The sequence below is a fragment of the Malus sylvestris genome, chromosome 3 (assembly GCF_916048215.2).
Source record: "Malus sylvestris chromosome 3, drMalSylv7.2, whole genome shotgun sequence".
Lineage (NCBI taxonomy): Eukaryota > Viridiplantae > Streptophyta > Magnoliopsida > Rosales > Rosaceae > Malus > Malus sylvestris.
Window position 1 is genome coordinate 6,578,922 of NC_062262.1, and position 26,811 is coordinate 6,605,732.

A 26,811-nucleotide genomic window follows, 5' to 3' on the forward strand; every position below is an offset into this window, starting at 1 on the left:
AGCTTGATAACACTCCAGGTGTTGCTGGGCTTCGAGTCTTTTCTCATCCAGTGCCTCCAGTTCTTGAAGACGCAACTTTGCATTCTCTTCGTCAGTCAAGCCTTCTTGTATAGCCATCCTTAGCGAGGGGATTTGACTTTCGAGTGGTAGAACAGCTTCTACGCCATATACAAGAGAATAAGGTGTGGCTTGGGTAGGCGTTCTATATGTTGTCCTGTATGCCCATAGGGCTTCGCCTATTCTTTCATGCCAGTCTTTCTTTGTTCTACCGATTACCTTCTTCAGGAGGTTGCACAATGTCTTGTTGAATGCTTCTGCAAGACCGTTGGCCGGAGCATGATACATGGAGGATTTGCGCTGCTTGAACTTGTATTTCTCGCAGAGCTCGTCCATGAGTCGGTTTGAGAACTGCTTTCCGTTGTCGGTGACAATGTAGCGAGGCACCCCATATCGATGGATGATATGTCCCTTGATGAAACAGACGACATTTTCCTTCTTGACTTCCTTCAGGGGTATGGCCTCAGCCCACTTAGAGAAGTAATCTGTTGCAGCCAGGATGTAAGCCTCTCCTGTAGATGACTTTGGCGCAATTGGTCCTACGACATCCAATCCCCATGCATCGAACGGCCATGAAGTAGCTGTGGGGTGTAATGGTTCAGGCGGTTGATGTATGAAGTTGGCGTGAAATTGGCAGGCTTGGCACCTTTTGGCGTATTCTAGGCAGTCATTTACCATGCTTGGCCAGTAATAACCCATTCTTTTGAGCTGGAAATGAAGCTTTGGTCCGGACTGGTGCGCTCCACATATTCCTGAGTGTGCTTCTTCCATGGCTTGATTGGCTTCTTCCTCGCCTAGGCATCTCAGAAGTACCCCTTTAAACGATCGCCGGTAGAGTGTCCCTTTGTAATAGAGGAAGCGATGTGCTCGTCGACGTATTTCAGAGCGGTGTTTCGAATCATCTGGAAGCATTCCGTGCTCCAAGTAGTTGATCAGAGGCTGTCTCCATTCTTCAACGTTGACCGGAAGTATTGAAATAACGTTTGCATCACTTAATACCATTTCGGTGATAAGCGGGATTACCCATCTTTGGCAGACTGGCACGTTTGTAGCTTCGTCTTCTCCTAATGTCATGCTCGAGGCTAGGTTGGCGAGAGCGTCTGCCATTTGATTCTCTTTTCTTGGCACGTGTTCTAGTGTTACGGCCTCAAACCTTTGTAGCAACTGTGTTGCCAGCCGGAAGTATGGGACAAGGTCATCTTTCCTCACTTCATATTCAGTCAGGAGTCGATTGATTATGAGCTTGGAGTCGCCGTATATCTCGAGGGCTGCGATTTCCATGTTGATTGCCATTTGGAGCCCGATAATCAGTGCTTGGTACTCAGCGACATTGTTGGAGCATAATTCACTTAGCTGGAATGAATAAGGTAGTACTTGCCTTTGTGGCGACATGAATACTACTCCTGCCCCCGCTCCGTCTGCTCGTGCAGATCCGTCGAAGAACATCGTCCATGTCGGGAATATGTTGATGCAGAACACCTCTTCGTCGGGCAAGTCGTCCGAGATTTTCCAATCGGCTGGGATTGGATGGTCGGCAAGGAAGTCTGCTAGCGCTTGTCCTTTGACGGCTTTAGCTGGGACGTAGATGATCTCGTATTGATTGAGAAGTAATGCCCATTTAGCTAGTCGCCTTGTCAAAACGGGCTTAGACATGACGTATTTGACCGGGTCAGCTTTAGCAACCAAGTGGATGGTGTAAGCATGCATGTAATGTCTGAGCTTCTGGATGGCAAACATCAAGGCCAGGCACATTTTCTCTATTGGGGAGTAGTTCAATTCAGCGCCGGTAAGCGTTCGACTGAGGTAGTAGAGCGCTATTTCTTTCTGGGCCTTGTTTTCCTGTGCCAAGAGTGCTCCAACTGAACTTTCCTGAGCAGCAATGTACAATATGAGCGGTTTCCCTGGTACAGGTGCCCCCAGGACAGGTGGACTTGATAAATACTTCTTTATGCTTTCAAAAGCATTGTTGCATGCTTTGTCCCATATGAACGAGACATCTTTCTTCATGAGTCGACTGAACGGTTGACAACGCCCTGCAAGGTTGGAGATGAAGCGTCTGATGAAGGCTAGCCGTCCTTGTAGACTTTTCAACTCGTGCAGGTTTCTTGGCTCGGGCATGCTTTGAATGGCCTTGATCTTTGATTGGTCCACTTCAATGCCACGATGCTTGACAATGAAGCCAAGGAACTTTCCAGATGTGACGCTAAATGCACACTTTAACGGGTTCATCTTGAGGTTGTATTTTCGCAACCTTTCGAACACTACTCGCAAATCCTTCAAGTGATTTGATCTTTTCTTTGTCTTGACCACCACATCGTCTACATAACATTCTACGTTCTTGTGTAGCATGTCATTGAAGATCTTCTGCATTGCGCGTTGATATGTAGCTCCAGCGTTCTTCAGACCAAAGGGCATCACCTTGTAGCAGTAGATACCTTTTGGAGTGCGGAAGGCTGTTAGTTCCTCATCTTCAAGAGCCATACGAATTTGATTGTATCCAGAAGAGCCGTCCATGAATGATAGTGCCTCATGGCCAGTGGTTGCGTCCACCATGATTTCAATGATTGGCAAGGGGAAGTCATCCTTTGGGCAAGCATTATTGAGGTCTCGGAAGTCCACGCAAACACGTATTTGTCCAGATTTCTTGAGGACTATGACGACGTTGGAGATCCACTTGGGGTATTGCACCTCTCGAATGAAGCCTGCTTCGATCAACTTGTCAATCTCGGCCTCGATCTGTGGGATGAGCTCGGATCGATAACGTCTTTGAGTTTGCTTTATTGGTCGCGTTCCAGGCTTAACTGCAAGATGATGCACAGCAATGATAGGGTCGAGGTCGGGCATTTCCTTGTAGGTCCAAGCAAAGACGTCCTTGAACTCTAATAGCAGCTGGTAATACTTCTCTATCTCGTCTACACTTAGTAATGCACTCACGAAGATAGGCTTCGGTTCCTCACTTGTGCCTAAGTTGAGTTCTTTGAGATCGTCAATGGTGGCTTGCCCCCCATCTTCGAGTTGTGACGGTGCTGCAATGACATCTTCCTCGAGGCTTTCATCTTCTTCACCTTCTTGGATTGTGATGTGGAAGACGTCTTGGGCTTCTTCTTCGGTGTTAACCTCTCGAGCTAGTTGGCATGAAGATTGTCCAGTGTGAATGATGGTGCGCCTTTTCACTTTCAGCGATCCAACTGTGTTAACCTCCAAAATTGCTTGGCGCTTCATTCTTGAAGGAATGGAACTTCGAACGTCACCCTTTTCTGCTAGACGATCGATCTCTTCTACTTCTGATGTCGTCTTTCTCCTTTTGGAAGGCTCTTTGGCTTCTCCAAGTCTTTCCATAACTGACTGTCGTGGAGGAAAGCTAGTCGTATTGCTTTGCTTTTTAGGTTTTGATAACCTTTTGAAAACAGAGCCTCGAGATACTGATGTGTTAAGCATTTTAAAGACGGAAGTTTTGTTTTGACCGCCAATGAGTTTAGGTGCCGAAACTTTGGGCTTTGAACAATTCATTCTATCGAATACTGATGTCCGGGGGGTAGGTTAAGGCTCCTCTTTATCTTGTATAATGCTTACGCTGATGTGTTGAGCGCTAGCATTTTTTGCCTTGCTGGAGATCTTCCCCGGTGCATTTGGTGTGAAGCCAAGCCCAGCTTTGTTGTTGCTAACCCCGTAACCATGCTTCTCTAACTTCTTCTGAGTTTTAGTGAGATCACGTTCGTTGTCTTTGATGGTGTTCAAATCATTCTTTCCTAAATTTGTAGAGGAAGTGAAGTTATACCCAGCTTTCGACATAAGTTTGTAGGCGTTTGGATCAAAACCTTCTTCTGTCCTTTTGGTTGGGAGAAAACTTGGTTCTACCCCCTTTGGCAGGCCTTTTATGAAGCCCTGTGATGGTTTTGCAACCTTAGTGTCGCCTAGCTGGGTCAGAGGCAAAACTGCATTCGTTTTGAGCAACTTTACATTATCTATGTGCCGCTGTGCATCGGCTTTGCTCGCTGCAGTTTCGAACGGGGATTGACCATTCTTTCTTCTCGACGTCGGGATGTACCGGAAGACGGGTACGCTTGGTCCACTTGAGGTCGTCCTACTTCCTCTGGTTGTTGCAGGTTTACAAAGCTCATCGTCGTTTTTGCTTGAAGATGGCATAGCTTCTTCTTCTTGCTTCTTGGCCATAGCTTGCCACTCCTGTTTTTTAGGCGCTGCTTTGCTCATGGATTTAATCTCTTTTGGAAGAGTTTCGGGCACCGTGTCTTCATTCATGTAGAACTTGGCGTATGCGAAATGTGATTTGGCTTCGGTGAATGGCTTGGTGTCACCATAGATCACCTTCACTCGTTCTTGGTAAAATTTTAAACATTGGTGAAGGGTGGACGGTACCACTCCGTTCGCATGGATCCAAGGCCTTCCTAAGAGCAGACCGTAGGAAGTTCTTGCATCAATCACGTGGAACATCACGCTTGACTTGAGTTCGCCAATGGTCATCTCCACTCGGATCATGCCCATCGCTCTTTGTCCTCCTTGGTTAAAACCTTGGATTAGTAGACGACTTAGGGATAGTTCATCCACCTTGATGCCGATTGCGATCATTGTTGACTTTGGCATGATATTTATGGCTGACCCGCCGTCCACAAGCATGCGGCTGACTTTATGCTCCCTTACGTACCCAGAGACGAAGAGAGGTCGGTTGTGAGGCTTGGATCCTAGCAACAAGTCTTCGTCGGCGAAGTGGATTGTGTCCTCGGTGGCACAGCACGTGGCACACTCGTGTGGCCGAGGCCTCAAGCCTTCGTTCTTGCTTTCTTGCACTTCGTGGTCTTTTGGACTCGCTAAAACCGTTGCCAATGCCCTTCGTATCTTCTTTGGCAATTGTAGCGCTTCCTCGATGCTAAAGTGTATTGGCAGACCTTCTTCAGGTGTCGGAGTATTTTCTCCCTCAGCGGCGACGATTTTTTCCTTTGAGGGTTCTTCCATTTCTACTTCGACCATGTGACATGCGGTGATAGTGCAATGTTGGAAGAAGTCCTCCGGGAAGTACTCATGCAATGAGACGGGAATGCGTGGCTTTTGCTCCGCAGGTTCCCCAGCATATATTGGCTTAGCAGCCCTTATATTTCTCTTAGGCTTCCTATTGCCGCGACGGCGGTGCTTTCTCCCTTGTTCCCCCTTTTGCTTTATAGCTCGCGGTTTTGGTTTCCTCGTCCTCTTATAGGTCACCAATGTCCATCATTTGTCATCGTCAGTAGGTGCGTCCTGGTGGCTTGCCCCCAGTGACGGTGGTGAAGAATGTGCCGTGTGGTTTGAGTATTGCCGAGCATGGTCAGGCATTTCTTGAAGAAGCGCGGGATCAAAGGATCCGAACACGACCGTAGTGGTGTGCGTCGCAGCTGTGTCTTCAAGGTCGAGCTCAATCTGTCCTTGTTGTGCCAACTTCATGATGAGTTCTTTTAGGATGAAACACTTGCCCACATGATGACCCACGATACGATGGTACTTGCAGTACTTAGGATCATTGATGCGATTCATTTCTTCAGGGCGTTTGCATTCGGGTAAGTCAATCACCTTCTTCTCCAGTAGGTCGTCCAGCATTGCGTCCATGTCGGAGTCCGGAAAAGGGTATACCTTCTGCTCCAATTCCCTCAAGGTGTTTTTGTACCTATCTTGGGTGTGGGAAGGCTCACATTTTTTTATCTCCCTTGCTTTATTGAAAGAGATTTTGACGGGCGCGGACGAGGTCTTGTTAGGGGTGGTGTTGGTGGTAAAAGCTTCATTGGCGGGCTTTTTCCCATGATTGTCTGCTCTTGAAGTGAACACCTTATCCCTTTTGAAATCGGTGATTGGCTCCTTCTTTCCATGGTGGGCGATGCTCAACTCCATGTCGTGGGCACGGGTGGCTAATTCTTCAAAAGTTCGTGGTTTGATACCTTGAAGGATGTATTGTAAACCTCATTGCATGCCCTGGATGCACATCTCGATTGAAGAAATCTCGGAGAGTCTGTCCTTACAGTCGAGGCTTAGATTACGCCATCGGTTGATGTAGTCCATGACTGGCTCGTCCTTCCACTGCTTTGTGCTTGTTAGCTCTAGCATGCTCACAGTGCGGCGGGTGCTGTAGAAGCGATTGAGGAATTCCCGCTCCAATTGCTCCCAACTGTTGATGGACTCAGGCTCCAGATTCGTGTACCACTCAAAGGCGTTTCCTTTCAGCGAGTGCACAAACTGCTTGGCGAGGTAGTCCCCTTCGGTTCCTGTGTTGTTGCAAGTTTCAACGAAGTGGGCAACGTGCTGTTTCGGGTTTCCCTTTCCATCAAATTGCATGAACTTTGGTGGTTGATAACCCTTCGGCATCCTTAAGGCGTCGATCTTCTTTGAATACGGCTTTGAGTACAACCCGGATGTATTTGAGCTCCCTTCATACTGTGCCTTGATGGTGTTGGTGATCATCTCTTGCAGCTGCTGGATAGAAAGAGATCCCATGAGTGCCGCTGCTTGGTCTGGTTTCGGCTTCCCATCGATTTTCTTCACCGGGGGTTCTTCGTCTCCGCCAGCTCCTCCCTTTAGTGGATCATCCTCTGGGTCGGGTTTCTCGCTGTCCTGCGCCTCCAGTCGGTTGACTAATGCCGCAATTTGCAAGTCTTTTTCTTCCACAGTTCGAGTTAGTCTTGCGATTGCTTCATTCATTTGAGCAAGATGTTCCTCGACTAAAGTTGCTCCAGCGGTCATGACTTGCATAGCTGAACTGCCGCTTGAATCGTCATCGGAGTGCATGGATTCGGAGTATTCCCTTGGTCTTTCCCCCCTTGGTGCCCTTAGTGAGGCTAAGGTGATCACAGGCTCGCGCCTGGGGTACTCTCGTTCCCCTGGCAGAGTTGATGCAGAGGTGAAAGAGGTGGCAGAAGTAGCTTTTGCTTTGCTTCGAGTCGTGATACCCAACGTGACACCACTTGCGACGAGGGCGCCTTTGTTCTTTGCGCCGGTTATGGGAACAGCTTGAGCCTTCCTTGACGTCATTGATTTTGGAAGTGTGCTTATATTCCTTGAACGGAGGAAGAGATGAGAGGTAGAGATTGTCCCACTGGGCGTGCCAATTTGTGAACACGGAAAATTCCTAAAACGAAAGAGACAAGAACAACGTGCACAAACAAATATTTGTATTTGATGATTTTGGGTTACAATCTCTCTCTATTTTGATCCTCTGATTCGATCTCCGTAAGGTGTTGATTGGTGGATGTTTCGTTGATCCAAGGGCAGTCGAGGCTTGATCTTGGATGAACAATTCTTCAAGGGCCGTGGACTTGATCTTGAAGGTGGATTTGAGCGGATCTTCAAAGGGGCTTTTGGGCTTGATCTTTGAAGAACAGTGATGAACGGATCTCCAAGGGCTTTTGGGCTTGAACTCGAAGAATAGTGACGAACGGATCTTTGAGAGCTTTTGGGCTTGAACGGATCTTCGAGGGCTTTTGGGCTTGAACGGATCTTCGACGGCTTTTGGGCTTGAACGGATCTTCGAGGGCTTTTGGGCTTGATCTCGAAGAACAGTGATGAACGGATCTTCGAGGGCTTTTGGGCTTGATTTCGAAGAACAGTTGGATGTGTGGATTGATTGATGTTGTTGATCCAAAGGGGCCGTTGGGGCTTGATCCTTGAGGATGAACAGTTGATGAACGATGAACGCTTTCTTCAAGGGCCGTCGGGGGCTTGATCTTGAAGGTGGATGATTGTTGATCCAAGGGTCGTCGGGGCTTGATCTTGGAAGAACGATGAACGAAGAATGAAGAGGGCTTTCTTGATTCTTCGGGAAATCTGGATGCTTGAGAGCTTCGGAGTTTCAGAGCTTCAGAGCTTCAAGCGTTTTGCCTCTTAGACTTGGTCCTCCCAAATGAATGAAATGGGCTTGTATTTATAGAATTTTCCAAGGCCTAACTTTGAATATAATATTCCAGCTGAAATAAATCATCTCTGCCAGGCGTTGACACATGTCATATTTGATGCCTTTTCTGACCCATTTCAATTTTTCGTCGAGTCACATGCTACGTGTAAAATTTATGTAATACATGAGCGTTGAAACTTTGATTTATCAGTCAACATTTATTTACTGAAATTTCGATGTCTACAATTATATTATATATTTTTAATTAAGTTTAATTGTTAAATAATTTTTTATTAATTAATTTTTTATTCTAATTGGAAAATGAGTGGGCCTTGCTCTTGCCACGCCATCATTTAATAGGCAAATTGACAAAAAAGTTAACGGAACTCTGATATTGCAACGAATTCATAAGTTGAGGTATTAAAATGTTTAAAACATAAGGTATGAGATTGTGATTCGACCTATAGTTGAAATAGTTTTATGTAATTTAGCCTAAAAATATTTATTGACATTGAATGACTGGCGTCCTTTTTGAAAAGCTAAAGCTAAAACGGTGGCCAAAATGGTGACCCGTACTAGGCACAAAAAAGTTTGATCTTTAATTTCTTGTTTTTTTTTCATTCTTATTTGCCCTTGTACTGTTGATTTGTTTGTACTGATTCAGTCTGAGTATTCCGCTTGATATGCTAATATATATTCATCTAATTTAGTCTAAAAACTTACACGTAACGTTATATCATTATATCATTGACACAGAATGTCATAATAACAGTGTATCCATGCTATTAAATTTAGGGGTTGAGATCTGAGAGTTGAGGGAAGGGAAATAAGCACAATAGGTGGGGTGTTTGTGTGTGTGGTGGCGGTGGTAGGACTCCTACCGTAGGAGTCAGAGAAGGAGATGGGGTGGGTGTAAAAGAAAGTGGTGGAGGAAGATGGAAAAAATGAAGTCCTTAATCTCTATTTTGTTCAATGCCATGCGAGGTATACAAATTGTCAGGGATGATGAAAGGAGACCATATTTTGTAGATCACATTTAAATTATTTATCTAATAAAAATAAGATCCACAAGTACAAAGCTGAACAATATCACAAAGTTCGCCTAGATACAACCGATCTTCATCACAATACAAACCAAACCCTACATATTCGACAGAAACTAACCGAAACTGGCCTAAAGCCAACCAGGTACAAACGCCCTTCGCAACTAGATCTCACATTTTTCACTTTATCTCAAACCCAAATGTTACCATGTAAATAAAAATTAGTCTCAGACAAACAGGAATACTGTGGATTCCTCTGCAGTAACAACAAAAGCAAGCTCTTCTTTGTGTAACCAATCCCTCTTTATTGTTCTTGCTTTGGCTCCCTAAGCTCTGAAATGAAGGTATTGGTAAGAGCAGAATCACCAATAAATGAGGCCGCCAAAAGAAGCAACGCCTGCAAAAAGAGTAACAAACTCTAACGTTAAAAGAATTTAAACAGAGGACTAATCTTACATGTCCACAAAATGGGATGTCTTCAACTTCCAAGGCTTCAACTTTCAAGGTCAACGTATGGATTGGCTCAATTAAGTATTTGATTACTTGTTTGGGATTACGGTATTAGAGATGTTGGATAAGAGGACGAATCAGTCGGGGTGATTTGTGTTGCCGATGATTCATAAGGAAATCCCGAGCGACATGAAATCTGGTAACAGAGATTCCACATAAACTAGTAAAGCATCACATAAGTGGCTGAACATCAACTGCCTGTACTAGCTAGTTTACCTGTCTTGAGTCAAATCTACGATTTTCTGTTGACATTTTCTAAATTAAATGTATGCTCTCGATTTTATGATGAACCAATGGCCTAAATTGTTAAAAGAACTTGCTAATCTGAAACCAACTGATTCTTTCAGTAAGGTTAATCAAACATTACAATGAGAACTCACCTCTCTCTTGCCCACATGCACGGTATGGTCCTCGATGTCAGTGAAAGGTACCTTCAATTCTTGAAGAACAGAGATTTCAAGGATTGGAGATATCGGTCTTACAACTAGATTGTCAGTCACTGTGAAGATAGCAGGTCCTCTCAGAAATCCTTGAGCACTTCTATCTTTATCTTCATGAGATTTGGGATCCACAACATCAAGTTTAACTGACTCCACTAAACTATTATCAGGAATACAGGATGTATCAGTAGTTAACTTATTGTCAACATAATAAAAGAACGTCTCCTCGATTCCTAGCAGAGTTTTCTCGTATCGATAACCAGGTGCAAGCTTTGGATTGACCAACAATTCCTTGTGGTAATTTGACATCAAGTATTGCTCATCAAGATCTTCGACACTCTTGTACAACTGATCAAGACAGCCTTTCCATGAAACATTTCGCATCTTTTTTAATATAAGCCCAAGTGGGAGAGTCAAGAAACTGCAGAGTAGATTAACAAAATCCTCTTGTGCTTCTGCATAACAAACAATCTTTTTAGACTTGCTAACTACAATCTTAAGAGTAGATTAACTACAATCTTTTTAATATATGGAGGAACTTGCTCGCTAAGGTGAACTGAACTTGGCACGGGAAAAGGTTAGAGATGAGGAAAAAGTTGCTGCTATGGCAGCAATATTAGCAGCTACTGAGGCTCGTGATGCGGCGGCTGAGAGACAAAGAGAAGTAGTTAATCGAGAGAACGAGCTGGTTAGAGAAGCACTTCATCGAGAAAATGAATTGCTTCGAGAAGAAAGGATGGCTCAAGCAGATCGTGACACTATGAGCAAGTCTCTAGTAGGACTGTCTCCGAATTCTAAATATTTTTGGACATCGGAAAAAAGAGATGTCATGCGAAGGAGGCGTGCAAGAGATGCGGAAACAAGTCAAGGGGGTTCTAGCTACACAAATTATGGCAACCAAGATCCTAGCACCACATATCCTAACTCGAGAGACTTTGTATAATTTTTATGTATTTTTTATGTTTTTTCTTTCTTTTTTCTTTTGAACTTTATTTAATTTCTTATGTTTTTTTCTTTTTTTAGGTTTGAACTTTATTTAATTTCTTATGTAATTTTTATGTTTTATGTTTTTTTAGGTTTGAACTTTATTTAATTTCTTATGTAATTTCTTATTTATTTTTAAAACTTTATTTATTTTTATTTAATTTCTTATGTTATTTCTTATTTATTTTTAAAACTTTATTTATTTTTATTTAATTTATTATGCAATTTTAATGTAATTATGTATTTATTTATTTATTTTTAAAACTTTATTTCTTTTGTACTTTATTTAAACACATGAAATAAGATTACATAAACTCACCAAATAAATTTAAAAACAAAACACACTACATAGAATTACATAAACTCACCAAATAAACTTAAAAACAAAACACACTACATAGAATTACATAAACTCACCAAATAAATAGAATTACATAAACTCGCCAAATAAACTTAAAAACAAAACATACTACATAGAATTACATAAACTTAAAAAAAATACAATTTATTGTTCAATCACAAGCCTCATTCTAATTATCTTCGCCTTCATGCAATCCCCACTGGTGCTCAATCAAGTCATTCTAGCAGGTTACGTGCCAGTATGGCTCTTGCACATTAGTGTACCGATGAACGATCAATTCATTGTAACGTCCATCGCGTTCCAACGGCTCGTGTTGCACTGGATCTTCGGTCCGGTCATGAGCACAATAGATACGTGTTCTTGAGTTGTTCATCGGATCCGGCTCATATTCATTGACGGCATCATAATCATACTCATCTTCAACAATCATGTTGTGGAGAATAATACACGTCATCATGATGGATCGAAGAGCCTCGACATCAAACATTCTAGCTGCAGCCCTGACAATCGCCCAACGAGCTTGCAGGATACCAAAACAACGCTCGACATCCTTCCTACACCCTTCTTGACATTTTGCAAAGTGTTTTTCCTTTTCAGTATGTGGATGTGGCACTGTTTTGAAAAATGTTGACCACCTTGGGTAAATGCCATCTGCAAGGTAGTATGATCCCTCGTATTGGGTACCATTAACCCAATATGTGCATCTCGGTGAGTTTCCTTGCAGCAGTTCGTCGAACACTGGGGATTGGGCAAGGACATTTAGGTCATTCTGAGCTCCTGGAACACCAAAAAAAGCATGTCAAATTCATGTATCAAATGAAGTCACCGCTTCCAAAATGATGCTTTTGGCTCCTTTTCTGTCGCCATATGCTCCTTGCCACGCACTTGGACAGTTTTTCCAAGTCCAGTGCATGCAGTCGATGCTTCCAATCATGCCAGGGAAGCCTCGCATCTCACCCTTCCTCAGAAGCCTTCGCATGTCCCTTGACGTGGGTGTCCGGAGGTACTCATCGGTAATTATCAGCCTGGGTCTCTCTTTCACAAAGACGCCTCCAACTTGAGTATTATCCACTGGAATCTTCCAACCAAAAGTAGAAGCACAGGAAGGACAGATGACACTTTGATAATAGCTTAAAAAGCATCCTTCATAGCACCAAAAGTACTGTGTTGGCCTATTATTGTCAATTTTCAACTTGAGGTTCTGGCATTGAAGATCAGCATAATTGCAGGGAAGCAACAACATATCTCTACATTCATTTGACCAGAAGTTACGCACATCATATTTCTCAATACTCTGATACAAATTTCTCATACAACCTATTTCCACTGGTACTGAATCTTCAGCAAGCCTGACAATTCTTCCCATGGGCATTGTCAAGAAACTGAAGAGAACATCAATAAAATCACCGTCGGACTCGACGAAGATAGCTTTGTTGCTTCCCTTGTCCACCAAGGCCTTCAAGGTAATAACATTTTCGAGATCCTCATTCAACACAGGCTTTTTTTCCGCCATGATTGAAAGAAAGTATAAAGTCAGATTGCTATCCTGTTGTTGAACAAATTTAGTAAGCAATTGTCACAAATATTTGTTGTAGGATAATGACAACCGAAATAAAGCCTGTCTAGTCCGTGCCGATGTTAAGTCGTTTCCCCTCCTTAAACATGAAAGAAGCTTCAAAATACAAACCAACTTCAGGGAAAGAGATAAAATTTTGCGAATAGCTTAAGCTATAGGAAACAGATTATCTAAAACCGGCAAACCCTATTTTTATCTAGACCAAATCTTCTGCATCCAAAATGGGTGACCTCTCTGTGGCCCCAATAAATGTCTGACACGTATTCAATATTTTAACTTTTCTTAATTTTATTGTCATGAATTTAATATGTATCAAATACTTATTGCGGCCACAGAGAGGTCACACCCATTTTGAATGTAGAAGATTTGATCTCATTTTTATCTGAAAAATCTTGCGAATAGTTTGGAGAGAAAGTTTAGTGTTAAAAAGTGAAGTGATCGCTTTGTTTCACAACATTTTCTTTCCACTATTGAGTTTGACATTATTGTCTAATTAAAAAAAAGAAAGTAAAGTTAGGATGGCCTTACCGTTATTGCTTTCCACAAGAATAGATGTTATTTGAAAGCAGATAAATTTTGTACTATGCCAGAAATACAACTTAGTACACCAAGTGTCATAATTAAAACATTTTGTTTAAGGCTCCAACCACTTGTTATGATATTTTGTGTATTAAATCGTGTTTTCAATACACTAAAAAATCTCTCCCAAACGGAAGTAATACAATTTTATATCTAAATTTCAAAGCATTAGGAATCCAGCTCACTAATTTCTTCCTGGTTAAGGAATGAGATTGATACTTTTAGGCGGGATGTTTTTGGTGACAAAGCACTTGTGTTAATAAAAATATAAATTGACATTGAATGACTAGTGCCTTTTTGAAAAGCTAAAGCTAAAAGGACAATGATTGTATGCCCTCTACTTTCGGTGTCCTTCCTATGCCCTTCTATTTTGTATGATCACGGTTAAGCCACGTCAACATTTTATATTGTTTTTTTATAGATATAATAATATAACAATTAATAGTAATATAAAATGTTGACATAATTTAACCGTGACCACACAAACAGAAGGGCACCGGAAGTGGAGGGCAAACAATCCTTGTCTAAGCTAAAATGGTGACCCGTAACGGGCAAAAAAAGGTTTGATCTTTAATTTCATGTTTTTTTTCTTATTTGCCCTTGTACGGTTAATTTGTTTGTGGTGATTCAGTCTGAGTACTCTACTTGATATGTTAATATATATTCATCTAATTTAGTCTGAAAAACTTACACGTAACTTTATATCATTATATCATCAACACAGAACGTCATAATAACGATGTATCCGTACTATTAAATTTAGGGGTTGAGAACTGAGGGATGAGGGAAGGAAAATAAGGACAATAGGTGGGGTGTGTGTGGGTGTGGTGGCGGTGGTAGGTGTCAGAGAAGGAGATGGGGTGGGTGTGAAAGAAAGTGGTGGAGGAAGATGGAATGATGCTAGGAGATCATATTTTGTAGATCACATTTAAATTATTTTTCTAATAAAAATAGGATCCACATGTACAGAGGTAAACAATATCACAAAGTTCTCCTAGATACAACCGATCTTTATCACAATACTTCGGCAGGCTTTTACCAAACCACGTCATACGTATTCGACAGAAACTAACCGAAACTGGCCTAAAGCCAACCAGGTCCAAACTCCCTTCGCAACTAGATCTCACATTTTTCACTTTATCTCAAACCCAAATGTTACCATGTAAATAAAAATTAGTCTCAGACAAACAGGAATACTGTGGATTCCTATGCAGTAACAACAAAAGCAAGCTCTTCTTTGTGTAACCAATAATCCCTCCTTATTGTTCTTGCTTTGGCTCCCCAAGCTCTGAAATGAAGGTATTGGTAAGAGCAGAATCACCAATAAATGAGGCCGCCAAAAGAAGCAACGCCTGCAAAAAGAGTAACAAACTCTAACGTTAAAAGAATTTAAACAGATGACTAATCTTAAATGTCCACAAAATGGGATGTCTTCAACTTCCAAGGCTTCAACTTTCAAGGTCAACGTATGGATTGACTCAATTAAGTATTTGATTACTTGTTTGGGATTACGGTATTAGAGATGTTGAATAAGAGGACGAATCGGTCGGGGTGATTTGTGTTGCCGATGATTCATAAGGAAATCCCGAGCGACATGAAATCTGGTAACAGAGATTCCACATAAACTAGTAAAGCATCACATAAGTGGCTGAACATCAACTGCCTGTACTAGCTAGTTTACCTATCTTGAGTCAAATCTACGATTTTCTGTTGACATTTTCTAAATTGAATGTAAGCTCTCGATTTTATGATGAACCAATGGCCTAAATTGTTAAAAGAACTTGCTAATCTGAAACCAACGGATTCTTTCAGTAAGGTTAATCAAACATTATAATGAGAACTCACCTCTCTCTTGCCCACATGCACGGTATGATCCTCGATGTCAGTGAAAGGTACCTTTAATTCTTGAAGAACAGAGATTTCAAGCATTGGAGATATCGGTCTTACAACTAGATTGTCAGTCACTGTGAAGATAGCAGGTCCTCTCAGAAATCCTTGAGCACTTCTATCTTTATCTTCATGAGATTTGGGATCAACAACATCAAGTTTAACTGACTCCACTAAACTATTATCAGGAATACAGGATGTATCAGTAGTTAACTTCTTGTCAACATAATAAAAGGACGTCTCCTCGATTCCTAGCAGAGTTTTCTCATATCGATAACCAGGTGCAAGCTTTGGATTGACCAACAATTCCTTGTGGTAATTTGACATCAAGTATTGCTCATCAAGATCTTCGACACTCTTGTACAACTGATCAAGACAGCCTTTCCATGAAACATTTCGCATCTTTTTTAATATAAGCCCAAGTGGGAGAGTCAAGAAACTGCAGAGTAGATTAACAAAATCCTCTTGTGCTTCTGCATAACAAACAATTTTTTTAGACTTGCTAACTACAATCTTAAGAGAAATGTTTTTCTCTTCCTCAATGATTGTGTCGCCATGCATTTGAGAATCAATCGATGTTCCTTGACTGGAATGTACGTCTCCCAAATTTGGTATTGGTTTGTTCTTCAGAAGAGTTTCAGTCAAAGGTGTCTTTGATACAAACGAATGCATAAGCAAATCCAAAACCTGGAAAATATAAATCAAGTTAGAAACCACTTCTATTGTTGTTGATGAAAAAAAATATTAATTGATGGTACAAGAAAGAATTACCTCCGGAACTCCCATATTGAAAGTCGACTCCTCTGTAGTTTTAGAATCCGTGACCCCTAGCTTCGAAAACAAACAAATGCTTGCTGCACTTACTGGGGATATGACCTGTAAATCATCGGTAATTATCAGCCTGGATGGCCCTTTCACAAAGACTCCTCCAGCTTGAGTATTATCCACCGGAAGATGTATCTCCCTAGTCAAGGGACAAGTACAGAAAGGACAGGGGATATCTCCATAATAGCTTAAGAAGCATCTGTCATAGCACAAAAAGTACCGTGTCGGCCTACCATTGTCAATTTTCAACTTGAGGTTCTTGCATTGACAATCAGCAGCATTGCAGGGAAGTAACAACATATCTCTACACGCATTTGACCGGAAGTCATGCACGTCAATTTTCTCAATACTCTGATACAAATTTCTCATACAACCTATTTCCACCGGTACTGAAGATGTACAGGCAAGCCTGGCAATCCTTCCCATTGGCATTGTCAAGAAACTGAAGAGAACATCAATAAAATCACTGTTGGACTCAACGAAGATAACTTTGTTGCTTCCCGTGTCCATCAAGGCCTTCAAGCTTACATTTTTGCGATTCTTCGCACGCTTTTTTTCAGCCATGATTGAAAGAAAGTATAAGGTTGGCTTGCTATCCTGTTGTTGAACAAATTTAGTAAGCAATTGTCACAAATATTTGTTGTAGGATAATGATAACCGAAAAGCCTGTGTAGTCTGTGCTGATGTTAAGTTGTTTCCCTCCTTAAACATGAGAGAAGCTTCAAAATACAAATAAAAAAGAGAGAAAATCTTGCATCAAAAAGAAACTTAAAAAAAAAAAACAATCATAAATTTTTCTATATTATTTGCAGTAATCTTTTTTGGAGTTGTGCTTTTTTGATAACCATTTCACCTGGAAAGTTGGAGCAAAAATCATTTCATTTTCACCTTCAAGATTTCTTTTTCATTTTTTCTTCCCATCTCTCAGTCATATACTTTCCTCTGTCTCATGCACAAAAACGAAAATCAAAATCTAACACCAAACCAAACGCCCCGCAATATCACGTTGTTATTTTCTTTTTTTTCATTCTATGTAATATGAAATTAAGTGTCAACTTTCCTAATAAAGTGAACCATTTTGTGCTTGATTACCAAGAAACATATGATCCAACAAGTTAAAAAGTAAATAAGACAACAAATAAGAGGTTTTTAATTACCTTAATTAGATGCAAAAACTCCTTCAACCTTCCAACATGCAAAATCTGAATATTTACCAAGAAACATAATCAGAATCTCCTCATCATCTCAAGTACACTTGACCGTACCAGAACAAAAAAATGAAGTTCGAAGATCAAACCTGTCTGGGTAGAACTAGCGAGCCAAAGTAAATGGATGAAATCAATAAAAACACACAAGGAAGATCATCGGGTTTGGTGGAGAGAAAGTAAAGGGAGGCAGATTCTCTACCCTCCTGTTATGTTACGGTGCCATTCCCATCTCTTCTTATTTGTGCAATCATGGTTAAAGCATATTAATATTTTATATTCTTATTGTCTTTTATCTTATTATCTTTATAAAAAAATCAATATAAAATGTTGAAGTGGTTTAATCGTGACCGTACAAATAGGAATGAATGTTAATTGCACCATAACTAGAGGGCATCTGCCTCCAAAGTAAAGTGAGTGTGGCCCCACCACTTTTGAAGAAAGTAATGCCCTTAATGAAGGAATAGGATTGTCTTTGGATCCTCTTTGTGGGGATCCGGAATCAATCAATCGTGTCTATTTATCGTACATCGTACAGTTAAAAATCATTTAAAATTTAAAATTAAATATAAATAGTATCTAACGAAAACTGACCTCAAGATGTATGATGAACGGACACGATTGATTGATCTTTGGATCCCACAAAAAAAATCGGGAGAGGATCCTTGTCCTTTAATGAAAAGCTAAAGCTAAAATGGTGACCCATAACATGAACAGATTTTTTAGCATGCCTAAAACACAAAACGAAATACTACATGCTTTTATATATAGGAAAATTAATGAAAATTACTTGAAAATTTTGAGTTTTAATTAAAATGACAAAAAGGTTTTGTAAGTAAATAGTATTAGGAATGACTTTTTAGAGTAAAAATGTATTTCTCATTAAAAGTGAACAGTACCAGAAGTGTTTTGTTAAAACTCCATTTATATATTGAAGGAATTTTTTTTTGAAGTGCCTCTCTAATTGTACAACGAAATGCGGTCTTCCACTCTATATTCTAAGCCCACTGAAAAATCTTTTCATAACATGCACCTCTAGACTCATAATCTTCTTCTGCTTGTGTATTACTTCAAGTTGAACCTGATTTCTGGTTCAGCAGTTTTACCCAAAATGGTTTGAACTTTAATTCCATAATTTTATTTTGTTTCTGAAATGTATATTTGTCCTTGTACTGTTGATCTGTTTGGACTGATCCATTCCGAGTACTGCTTGATATGTTAATATATATTCATCCAACGTACTTGAGAAACTTACACATAACATTATATCATTAACACACAAAGTCATGGTATCGATGTATCCGTGCTATTAAAGTTGTTCTTGCAATTACCCCAACAGATAATAACCCAAACAACAGAAACAAGGGAAATAAAAAGAAAAGAACCAGAACCAAGGAACAAAGTCCAAAGTTTAAATTTAACAACAAATGCATCCTCGATCCTTAACGAAGGTAAGGGATGGATGCTTAATTGTGTTTGACAACTTCATATGAGCAAGTATTCTTAATACTCCGCACCAATTAACATATTGGCTTTGGTTCAAGTTTGTAGCAAGTCTAGCGACAGAAGCATCGCATCATCATAATAGTAAACCGAGCAATTCGACTGATACAACCCGCACCATGGTGCGTAGGCTCGTAATTATTTGAAATGTATTTGTGGCCTTATCTGTTTGCTACCATGTGTTATCCAGTTAGTGTTTGAAATTGGAATTGGCTCATCCGTTCAAGTTGCAGATTGCCGGTTCTTAATGACATTCTTTCGTTGATGGCTAAGGAATACACGGGTGAGAGCAGAATCAGATCGAAAAGATGTCACCAAAAGACGTAAGGCCTGCAGCAAGTAACAATACAGGAGACAACAACAGTTAAAACGACGAGACATAGAAACTGAAGCTTTCATAAAAACAAGCATGGAAGATGCAAGAGCAGTTAAATGGAAGTGTAACCAAATGTTGAGGACTCAAGGTCACCTCCTCCCTGCCAACCTTCAAATTTTGCACCTTCATTTCGTTCAAAACAGAAATTCCAAAGAGAGGAGATATAGGCCTTACGATAAGACCATCAGTTATGTTGAACATCATCGGTCCATTTAAAGATCCTTGAGCACTTAAATCACCTTGAGATTCTTGCAATGAGACTCAGCCCCATTGCGGGGATGTAGCAACATCTCTCTGCATGCTTCGGTTTGAAAGTGACGAGCATCAGCATTCTCAACGCTTTCATACAAATTGCTCCCTTTGGAATTGTCAAGAAACTAAAGGGAAAGGCATGAAATGACAAAGGCAAACACTTGAGATCATTAACTTGAAATTACCAACAATCTAAAAGGACAAGAACTAGTGTACCTGCAGCCTCGGAAATTTTTTTGGGTATGACCTTAACACCGAAACTGCTACCTGGATTAAATACTAATTTCCTAAGTATAAAATTACTGTTCACCTCATGTTATAACACGTGGATTAAATACCAACTGACGGTATTAAAATGAAACTTGTATGTTCGAACTTGCACACACACACGCAAACACCAATCTCAAGTCTGCATAATCATGAAAACATTACAGTCCTATTTTGAAACAAAATCATCGTATCCTCTTCATCAAATGTAATCAAGCTCTGGTTATTCTTGATATGGCTCGCTAATGAAGGCATTCGTTAATGCAGAGTCAGAAGCAAAAGAAGCAACCAAAAGACTCAGAGCCTGCAAACAAATAAGGAATGTTTAAGGAGTCTTTAGCAAACTTTTTAATTAGTTTCCGAATTTCGTTAAAACTTTGATTAGAATAAATCAACTGTCTTTGCCAAATGGCCTAAAGTGCTTAAAAGATCATGCTAATTAAAACCCAGAATTCTGTTGGTAGAGGTAATTGAAAAATATAACTGATAACTCACCAACTTCTTGCCCATAAGCATAACTCTTTCTTCAATGTCAGTGAAAGGTACATTCAATTCGTGAAGAACAGACAGCTCAAAGATTGTAGATATCGGTCTTATGACCAGATTGTCAGTTACTGTGAAAATCGCCGGTCCTTTTAAAAATCCTCGAGCACTGGAGTTGTGATCTTCGGGTTCAATTTTAAATGACTCCGATGACGTATTAGAATGGATAAGGGAACTATCCGTAGTTAGCCCACTGCCGAGATAATAATATGAGGCTTCCTCAATTCCTAAAAGACTGTTGTAGCAAAAACCAGGAACAAGCTTCGGATTGAGTAGCATTTCCTTGTGATGATTTGACTTCAAGTATTGCGCATCGAGATCTTGGACACTCCAGTACAACTGATCAATGCATCCCTTCAGAGACCCATCCTCTATCTGCTTTGTTACAAACCCAAGTGGCAGAGTTAGAAAACTGAAGAGTAAATTAACAAAATCCTCCCCGGCTTCTGCATAGCAAACAATGTTCTTAGATTTGCTAATTATAAGCTTAATAGAAATGTTGTCTTCTTCCATCAGCACCATCTCTCCTCCTGTTTGCGGATCAATGTGTACAGCTTGATAATTGTTGTCATGGTTCAGTTCGGCCACGGGTTTATGCTTCAGTAGAGTTTCGGTCAATGGCGTCTTTGATACTAAGGAGCTTATAAGCAAATTCATAACCTGGGAAAAAATTCACGTCAGAAATTGCGGATTGCAATTTTAACGAAAAGCTAATTAAGGTACGCATGAATCAACAACTGAGTACCTCATCAACTCCAATATTAAACTGCAACTCCTCCGTAGTATTCCTATTGGTGACTCCAAGCTTGGTAAATAAAGAAACGATTGATGTGCAAAAAGGGGAGATCAGTTGTAAATCATCGGTAATTAGAAGCCTGACTCGCTCTTTTACAAAGGCGCTTGCAACATCCACCGAAAATGAAATCTCCCGATGCATGGTATCCATGCACCCTACACACAAGAGACCTGGGTAGTAACTAAAGAACTTACTTGTGGCTGTGGCCAGGCAATAACGAGAGCATACAAAGTACTGTGTTGGCTTGGCATTGTGATCAATTTGCAATACAAGGTTCTTGCAATGAGATTCAGCCGCGTTGCGGGGAAGTAACAACATTTCTCTACATGCATCTGACCGCAACTCACGCGCGTCAATTTCCTCCACACTTGAATACAAATTGTTAATGCAGCCGATTTCCACTGGTACTGAATGCTCACGACCAAGCTTGATTATTGTTCCCAAGGGGATTGTCAAGAAACTTAGGAGAACATCGACAAAAGCATGGTCGGACTCTATGAAGATAACTTTGTTGCTCCGCTTATCCACCAAAGCCTTCAAGTTTATCTTGTTCTCCATAGTCGGACTAGCTATGAATTGTTAAGAAGTTGTCTTTTTTTTATCCCTTCTCTGAAGAATTTCAGTAAGTAAAGTGGCAGAAGCCAATTCCTGCTGAACACGACAGGAGCTAATGAGAAATAAAAATTTGCGGTATTAAGTTTCATAAGTAGGCAGGGTTACGCGGATAACAAACATGATTCATATCTAAACAACCCGAATGCAGCACTTAATTGTAAATTCCACCTCCTAGAACTGATAAGTGATGAACTGGAACGTAGAGCAAAAATAATACGATCTCTAGAAGCAGTTATGACAGAGACCGTACTAAATTCCAGGTTGGTATTAACATAATACGTATCAAGCAGATTGAATCAGTCCGGACAGATCAACATTGCAAGTACAATTAAAGTTAAAAACCTGGAATTCAAATATCAAACCTTTTTGTGTAAAACTGTGAATCTGAAGTAATGGGTGAAGGTAATGAGAAGACAAAAGACTTATAAAACAAGCTCAGCTTAAAGTAATACACAAGCGGAAACACATTATTAGTGTAGAATGCGTAGAGAGACGGTAAAGCGACGATTACTGAAGTTTTGGGGGCAAGAGGTGCATGTTATGGCCCAGCATTTTAGCCTTTTGCTTTTTAAAAAGAGAATTACTCAAGTGTTAATAGCATAACTAAACTTAATATGAGATTAATTACTTCCAATTCCAGCCAATGAGGTGTTGATAGCATCGCTAAACAAGATATCAAAGGCAAGAACTTGTCTGCTTCGCCCTCACGGAGTTTTATGGTGACACTACTATGTTGTGTTACTAATCAACGTGTTATAACATAAGTGAATTGGTAATAAAATGTGAAATTGTGATTGTACCGGCGAAAAATTACTCAGCATCGTCGTAAACTTTCACCGACTGCGCTTGTGTGGGCCAGAAAGTCTGGCTTTTACTGTTAAAAAACACCAGTCCAGAATAAAACAAGGATTATGCTTACGCAGTCACTGATTCTCATTTAACTGATCTCACACTCACAGTGACGAAAATGCAAAAAGTCCTTGCATTTTCATCACCATCAGGTTGATCGCATCACTGATGCTCAATTCCAAAAAGGACAATTGATCTCGCAGTGATGAAATTGCAGAGTGGAGCATCGCAGCGATCTTCTAATTGAACAACAAACTGATGAGATCGGTCAAACAAATGAATAAATACAATCCGTAAGTAATATCTTTAACCAACTAGTAGCAGTATGCTGCCATTAATATACATAGCACACCGGCATAAATAAGTGCAGACGCTGTATCACCCATCCATCTCCAGTTTATAGAAACAAAACAAGCATCACCATCGTGCATAAGATGACCAACATCTCTTTAATTATAGACTTTGTATATGATTAATCGTTCTTCGGCTGCCTAAGAAAGACGTCAGTTAGAGCAGATTCGCCTAGAAAAGAAGCCACCAAAAGCTGCAGAGCCTGTAACAAGGAACAACATAAGAATCGTCACCAATTAAAGTTGACAAATTAAGGTACCTCTGTCAATAACTAATGACCAAAATTGGAACCATCCACTCACCTCTTTCTTGCCAACCTGAACACTTTCCTCCTTAATGTCAGTCAAGGGTACAGTTAGCTCGTTCAAAACCGAAAAGCCAAAGAGAGGGGATATAGGCCTTATGATCAGCTTGTCAGTTATCATGAACACTGACGATCCTTTCAAATACCCATGAGGATTTTTACTGTCCAGCAATTTGAGTGGAACCGTCACTGCAGTGGAAGGGATTAGTTTTTCATCCACTGTTAATATATCCTGCAAACGTCCCTCAAACCAAATTGCATAATAATACGAGGCTACTGAGCCATCCTCGACTCCCAAAAGATAATTCTCGTAGCAAAAATTAGGATAAAGCTTGGGATTTAGTAGAATATCCTTGTGGTAATTTGACTTCAAGTACTGCTCATCAAGATCTTGGACGCTCTTGTACAGCTGATCAATGCACCCCTGTGAAGAGGCTTCTCTCATGTGTTTGACTATAAATCCAAGTGGAACAGTCAAGAATCCGAAGAGTAAATTGACAAAATCCTCTTCTGCTTCTGCATAACAAACAATATTTCTCGACCTGCTAACTGTTAATTTAACAGAAATCTTTTTTTCTTCTTCCTCAATCAGGATCATGTCTCCTCCAAGCATTAGAGATTCACTACGTATTCGTTGATTAAGATTTGCATTACTTAATAACTCTGGTTTGGGATTATGACCCAATAGAGTTTATGTCAATGGTTTCTTTGATACGAATGAGCGCTTAATCAAATTCAAAACCTGGAGAAAAAGACATGATGTGAGAAACACAACACAGCACTACAGGTATAGCAAAAATAAAAATAAAACAAGTGCCAACAACGCTCAATTACCCCATCAACGCCTACATTCAAAGTCAGTTCTTCGGTAGTACTATTCTCACTCATGACTCCGAGCTCCATAAACAAGGGATTGCTTGCTACAGACAATGGGGATATCACATGTAAACCATCAGTTACTATGAGACCACCGAATTTGTCGTTGACAAAGATGCCCGCATTTTTCTCAGAAGAGGAGGAACCTGAAAGTGTGCATTTCACATTCATGGATGCTCCACACTGACAACGGACACCTTTGTAGTGACTTAATAACTTATTGTCAAAGGTGCATTGCCAACTGTCACACAGAAAGTACCCCATCGGCTCATCATCATCAATCTTCAGTTTGAGATTTTTGCAATGAGGTTCAACCCCACTGTGGGGAGACATAGCAACATCCTTCTATATGCTTCAGTTTGGAGATGCTGAACATCAATATTTGCAACACTGGCATACAAATTGTTCAGGCAACCTATTTCCACCGGTACTGAGTGCTTTCGGGTATTTCTGACAATTGTTCCCATTGGTATTGTCAAGAAGCTCAAGAGAACGTCGATAAAATGTTTGTCGGACTCTATGAAGATAACATGGTTCCTCTCCTTGTCCACCAATGCCTTCAAGCTTATGATTGCAGTTTTATCACCCATGGATTGTAAGAAAGGATATATAAACTCGTCTTTTTTATCCTTTCTTAATACAATGGCAGTGAGCAACTGGAACAAATCAGCTACATACGGTGAAAGATTAAAGGTTGCAGAATGAATAATTCAATAAAATTACACCCCTAAGGTACCTTCCGGCATATAATTTTTTAATTACTACCGATACGTGTGATGAAATATGTACAATACAAAGATGAGTAACAATTAATTTTCAGATGAATATATTGAATATCAAGCAGAGTATGCATAAAACACAGTGCAACAGCTCAATTCCAAATTACATTAGAACAAAAAATAAAGCATGGAATTCAAAGTACAAACCTTTTTCGGTAAAATCACCAAAGTAAGGACGAGGGTAATGAAACAGACTTAAGAAAAGGGTATGCTGAAAGTACTATAAGTAGAAAGATGGTCACGACTCCGGAGAGACCATAATTAAAGTGAGGATTACTTGAGGGGGAGTATAAAGGGCCAGCATCTTTAGCTTTTGAAAAGAAGTATTCATTACTTGACTAGGAAGAAATTTATGGTTTCATCGGACCTGCAGATTCGAAGCTCTAAAATTAAGATAGCATTATGGCTTTAACCTCCAGCTAATCAGGTGTTAACAGAATCTCCAAAGGAGACATCAAAGGCAACCGAGTTTGCTAGTTCAATTTTGGTTAAATTGGGTACGTAAAGAGAGATTGATGCATTTGATAGCTGACTGTGACTACAGCTGATAAGGTCTACTGAATTACGAAAAATACGATTAAAAAAAAGAAAGAAGAAACCTGCATTAGATAAAGAAAATTAATAACGAACAAACGTTCATTAAATATGTATTATATACAAGGAAAGTTCAACCTCTTCTAGATATTGAACCCATGATTCCAAAGTAAGCTACTACTAGCATTGATATCCATATCACTAATATAAGAAAATGGAGACAGAAGAATAACAAAGCTATCTTTGTAGACTTTATCGCTAATTGGCGCGTGCCTGATGAAGACATCGGTTAGAGTATAATCGCCAAGAAAAGAAGCCACCAAAAGATGCAAAGCCTGCAATAAGGAACAACACGAGAATCGTCACCATTGAAATGGACAAAGGTGCAGTGAAAATGGCAAGACTAGATCGTATCCGATGGCCAGAATCAGAAAGACTACAAAAAGTACGATAACTCACCTCCTTTTTGCCAACCTGAGCAGTTTCCTCCTTTATATCGTTCGAGGGAACCTTCATTTTTTCAAAACATAAAAGCCAAAGACCTTTGAATACTGAAGATCCTCTCAAAAACCTTTGAGATATAGGCTTCACTGCATTCGAAGGGATGAGGGATTTATCAGTAGTCGAAATATAACTGATGAATGCACCCTCGGAAAGAAGTATCCCTCACATGTTTAACTAGCAGACCAAATAGAAGAGCCAAGAAGCTGAAGAGTAAATTTAAAAAATTTCTCCTCTGCCACATCTTAACATGCCATTTCCCGAATTAAACATCAATTACTCCCTCTGCCTCTGTGGCCCAACAGAGTAGGATTCTTTACTATCTTATTCTCATCCCCTTCCTTCACCTCCTCTCGTATGTTTTTTTTTGTCTTATTATCTTTATTAGAAAAATAACATAAAATATTGATGTGATTTCATCGTAATTGTTCAAGTATGATCTCCAACATTCTCGGCGTTGTTGCAATAGTGATGTGTGTCAAAACAATAGAAAAGAAGAAAAAAAGCGCTACACATGCCACAATCTCATAATAAAATATATGTAAAAATAAAGGCCTTTTGGCCGAAATAATTTAATTTCAGCTCATAATTACTTAACTGATAAGTTTCTAATGGCTTTTTGGCCACAATGATCTTTGAGATTTGCATAACAGATAATTTTGGTATCTGAGATTGGAAATCAATAGGAGTGGTTCTTGAAATTATCCACCATCCATTATTTTGGTCATTTCATTAAAAAACTCTGTAAGTGATCCTGACCTTTTTAACGGAATGACCAAAATGATGGATGATAGACAATTTTAGGGGGCCAAAGTCATGTGTTATGCAAATCTCATGGACCATTTTGGCTAAAAATACCCTCAACTTAACGAAGTTTTTTAACAGGATGACCAAAATAATAGATGGTCAACCAGTTCTATTGATCTTAAGA

At 40.1% G+C, this 26,811-nt stretch overlaps 2 protein-coding genes and 1 pseudogene across 7 annotated transcripts; all 3 read right to left on the minus strand.

Annotated features, from left to right (window-relative positions):
• Positions 1-8,945: 8,945 nt before the first annotated feature.
• Positions 8,946-17,566, minus strand: LOC126614907 (uncharacterized). 2 transcript variants are annotated; one of them, XM_050282604.1, is made up of 5 exons: positions 17,427-17,566; positions 17,287-17,331; positions 16,076-16,726; positions 15,263-15,991; positions 8,946-9,364 (listed from the first exon to the last, which is right to left on the minus strand). In XM_050282604.1, the coding sequence occupies exons 3-5, from the start codon at positions 16,691-16,693 to the stop codon at positions 9,272-9,274; spliced, it is 1,440 nt and encodes a 479-aa protein (XP_050138561.1). In that variant the 5' UTR covers positions 16,694-16,726; positions 17,287-17,331; positions 17,427-17,566; the 3' UTR covers positions 8,946-9,271. The 2 variants fall into 2 exon arrangements, with proteins under 2 accessions (XP_050138561.1, XP_050138560.1); XM_050282603.1 differs by lacking the exon at positions 8,946-9,364 and adding an exon at positions 14,329-14,769.
• Positions 17,567-19,795: 2,229 nt separating this feature from the next.
• On the minus strand, positions 19,796-22,258 carry LOC126616193 (uncharacterized). Of its 5 annotated transcripts, none has more exons than XM_050284199.1 (4): positions 22,049-22,258; positions 21,021-21,722; positions 20,228-20,935; positions 19,796-20,036 (listed from the first exon to the last, which is right to left on the minus strand). In XM_050284199.1, exons 2-4 carry the CDS (start codon positions 21,627-21,629, stop codon positions 19,956-19,958), a joined length of 1,398 nt encoding a protein of 465 aa, XP_050140156.1. In that variant the 5' UTR covers positions 21,630-21,722; positions 22,049-22,258; the 3' UTR covers positions 19,796-19,955. The 5 variants fall into 5 exon arrangements, with proteins under 5 accessions (XP_050140156.1, XP_050140155.1, XP_050140157.1 ...); XM_050284198.1 differs by having other exon boundaries at positions 21,937-22,258; XM_050284200.1 differs by having other exon boundaries at positions 21,021-21,719; positions 22,049-22,063.
• A 398-nt stretch (positions 22,259-22,656) lies between these two features.
• On the minus strand, positions 22,657-24,907 carry LOC126614523 (uncharacterized; annotated as a pseudogene).
• Positions 24,908-26,811: the final 1,904 nt, after the last annotated feature.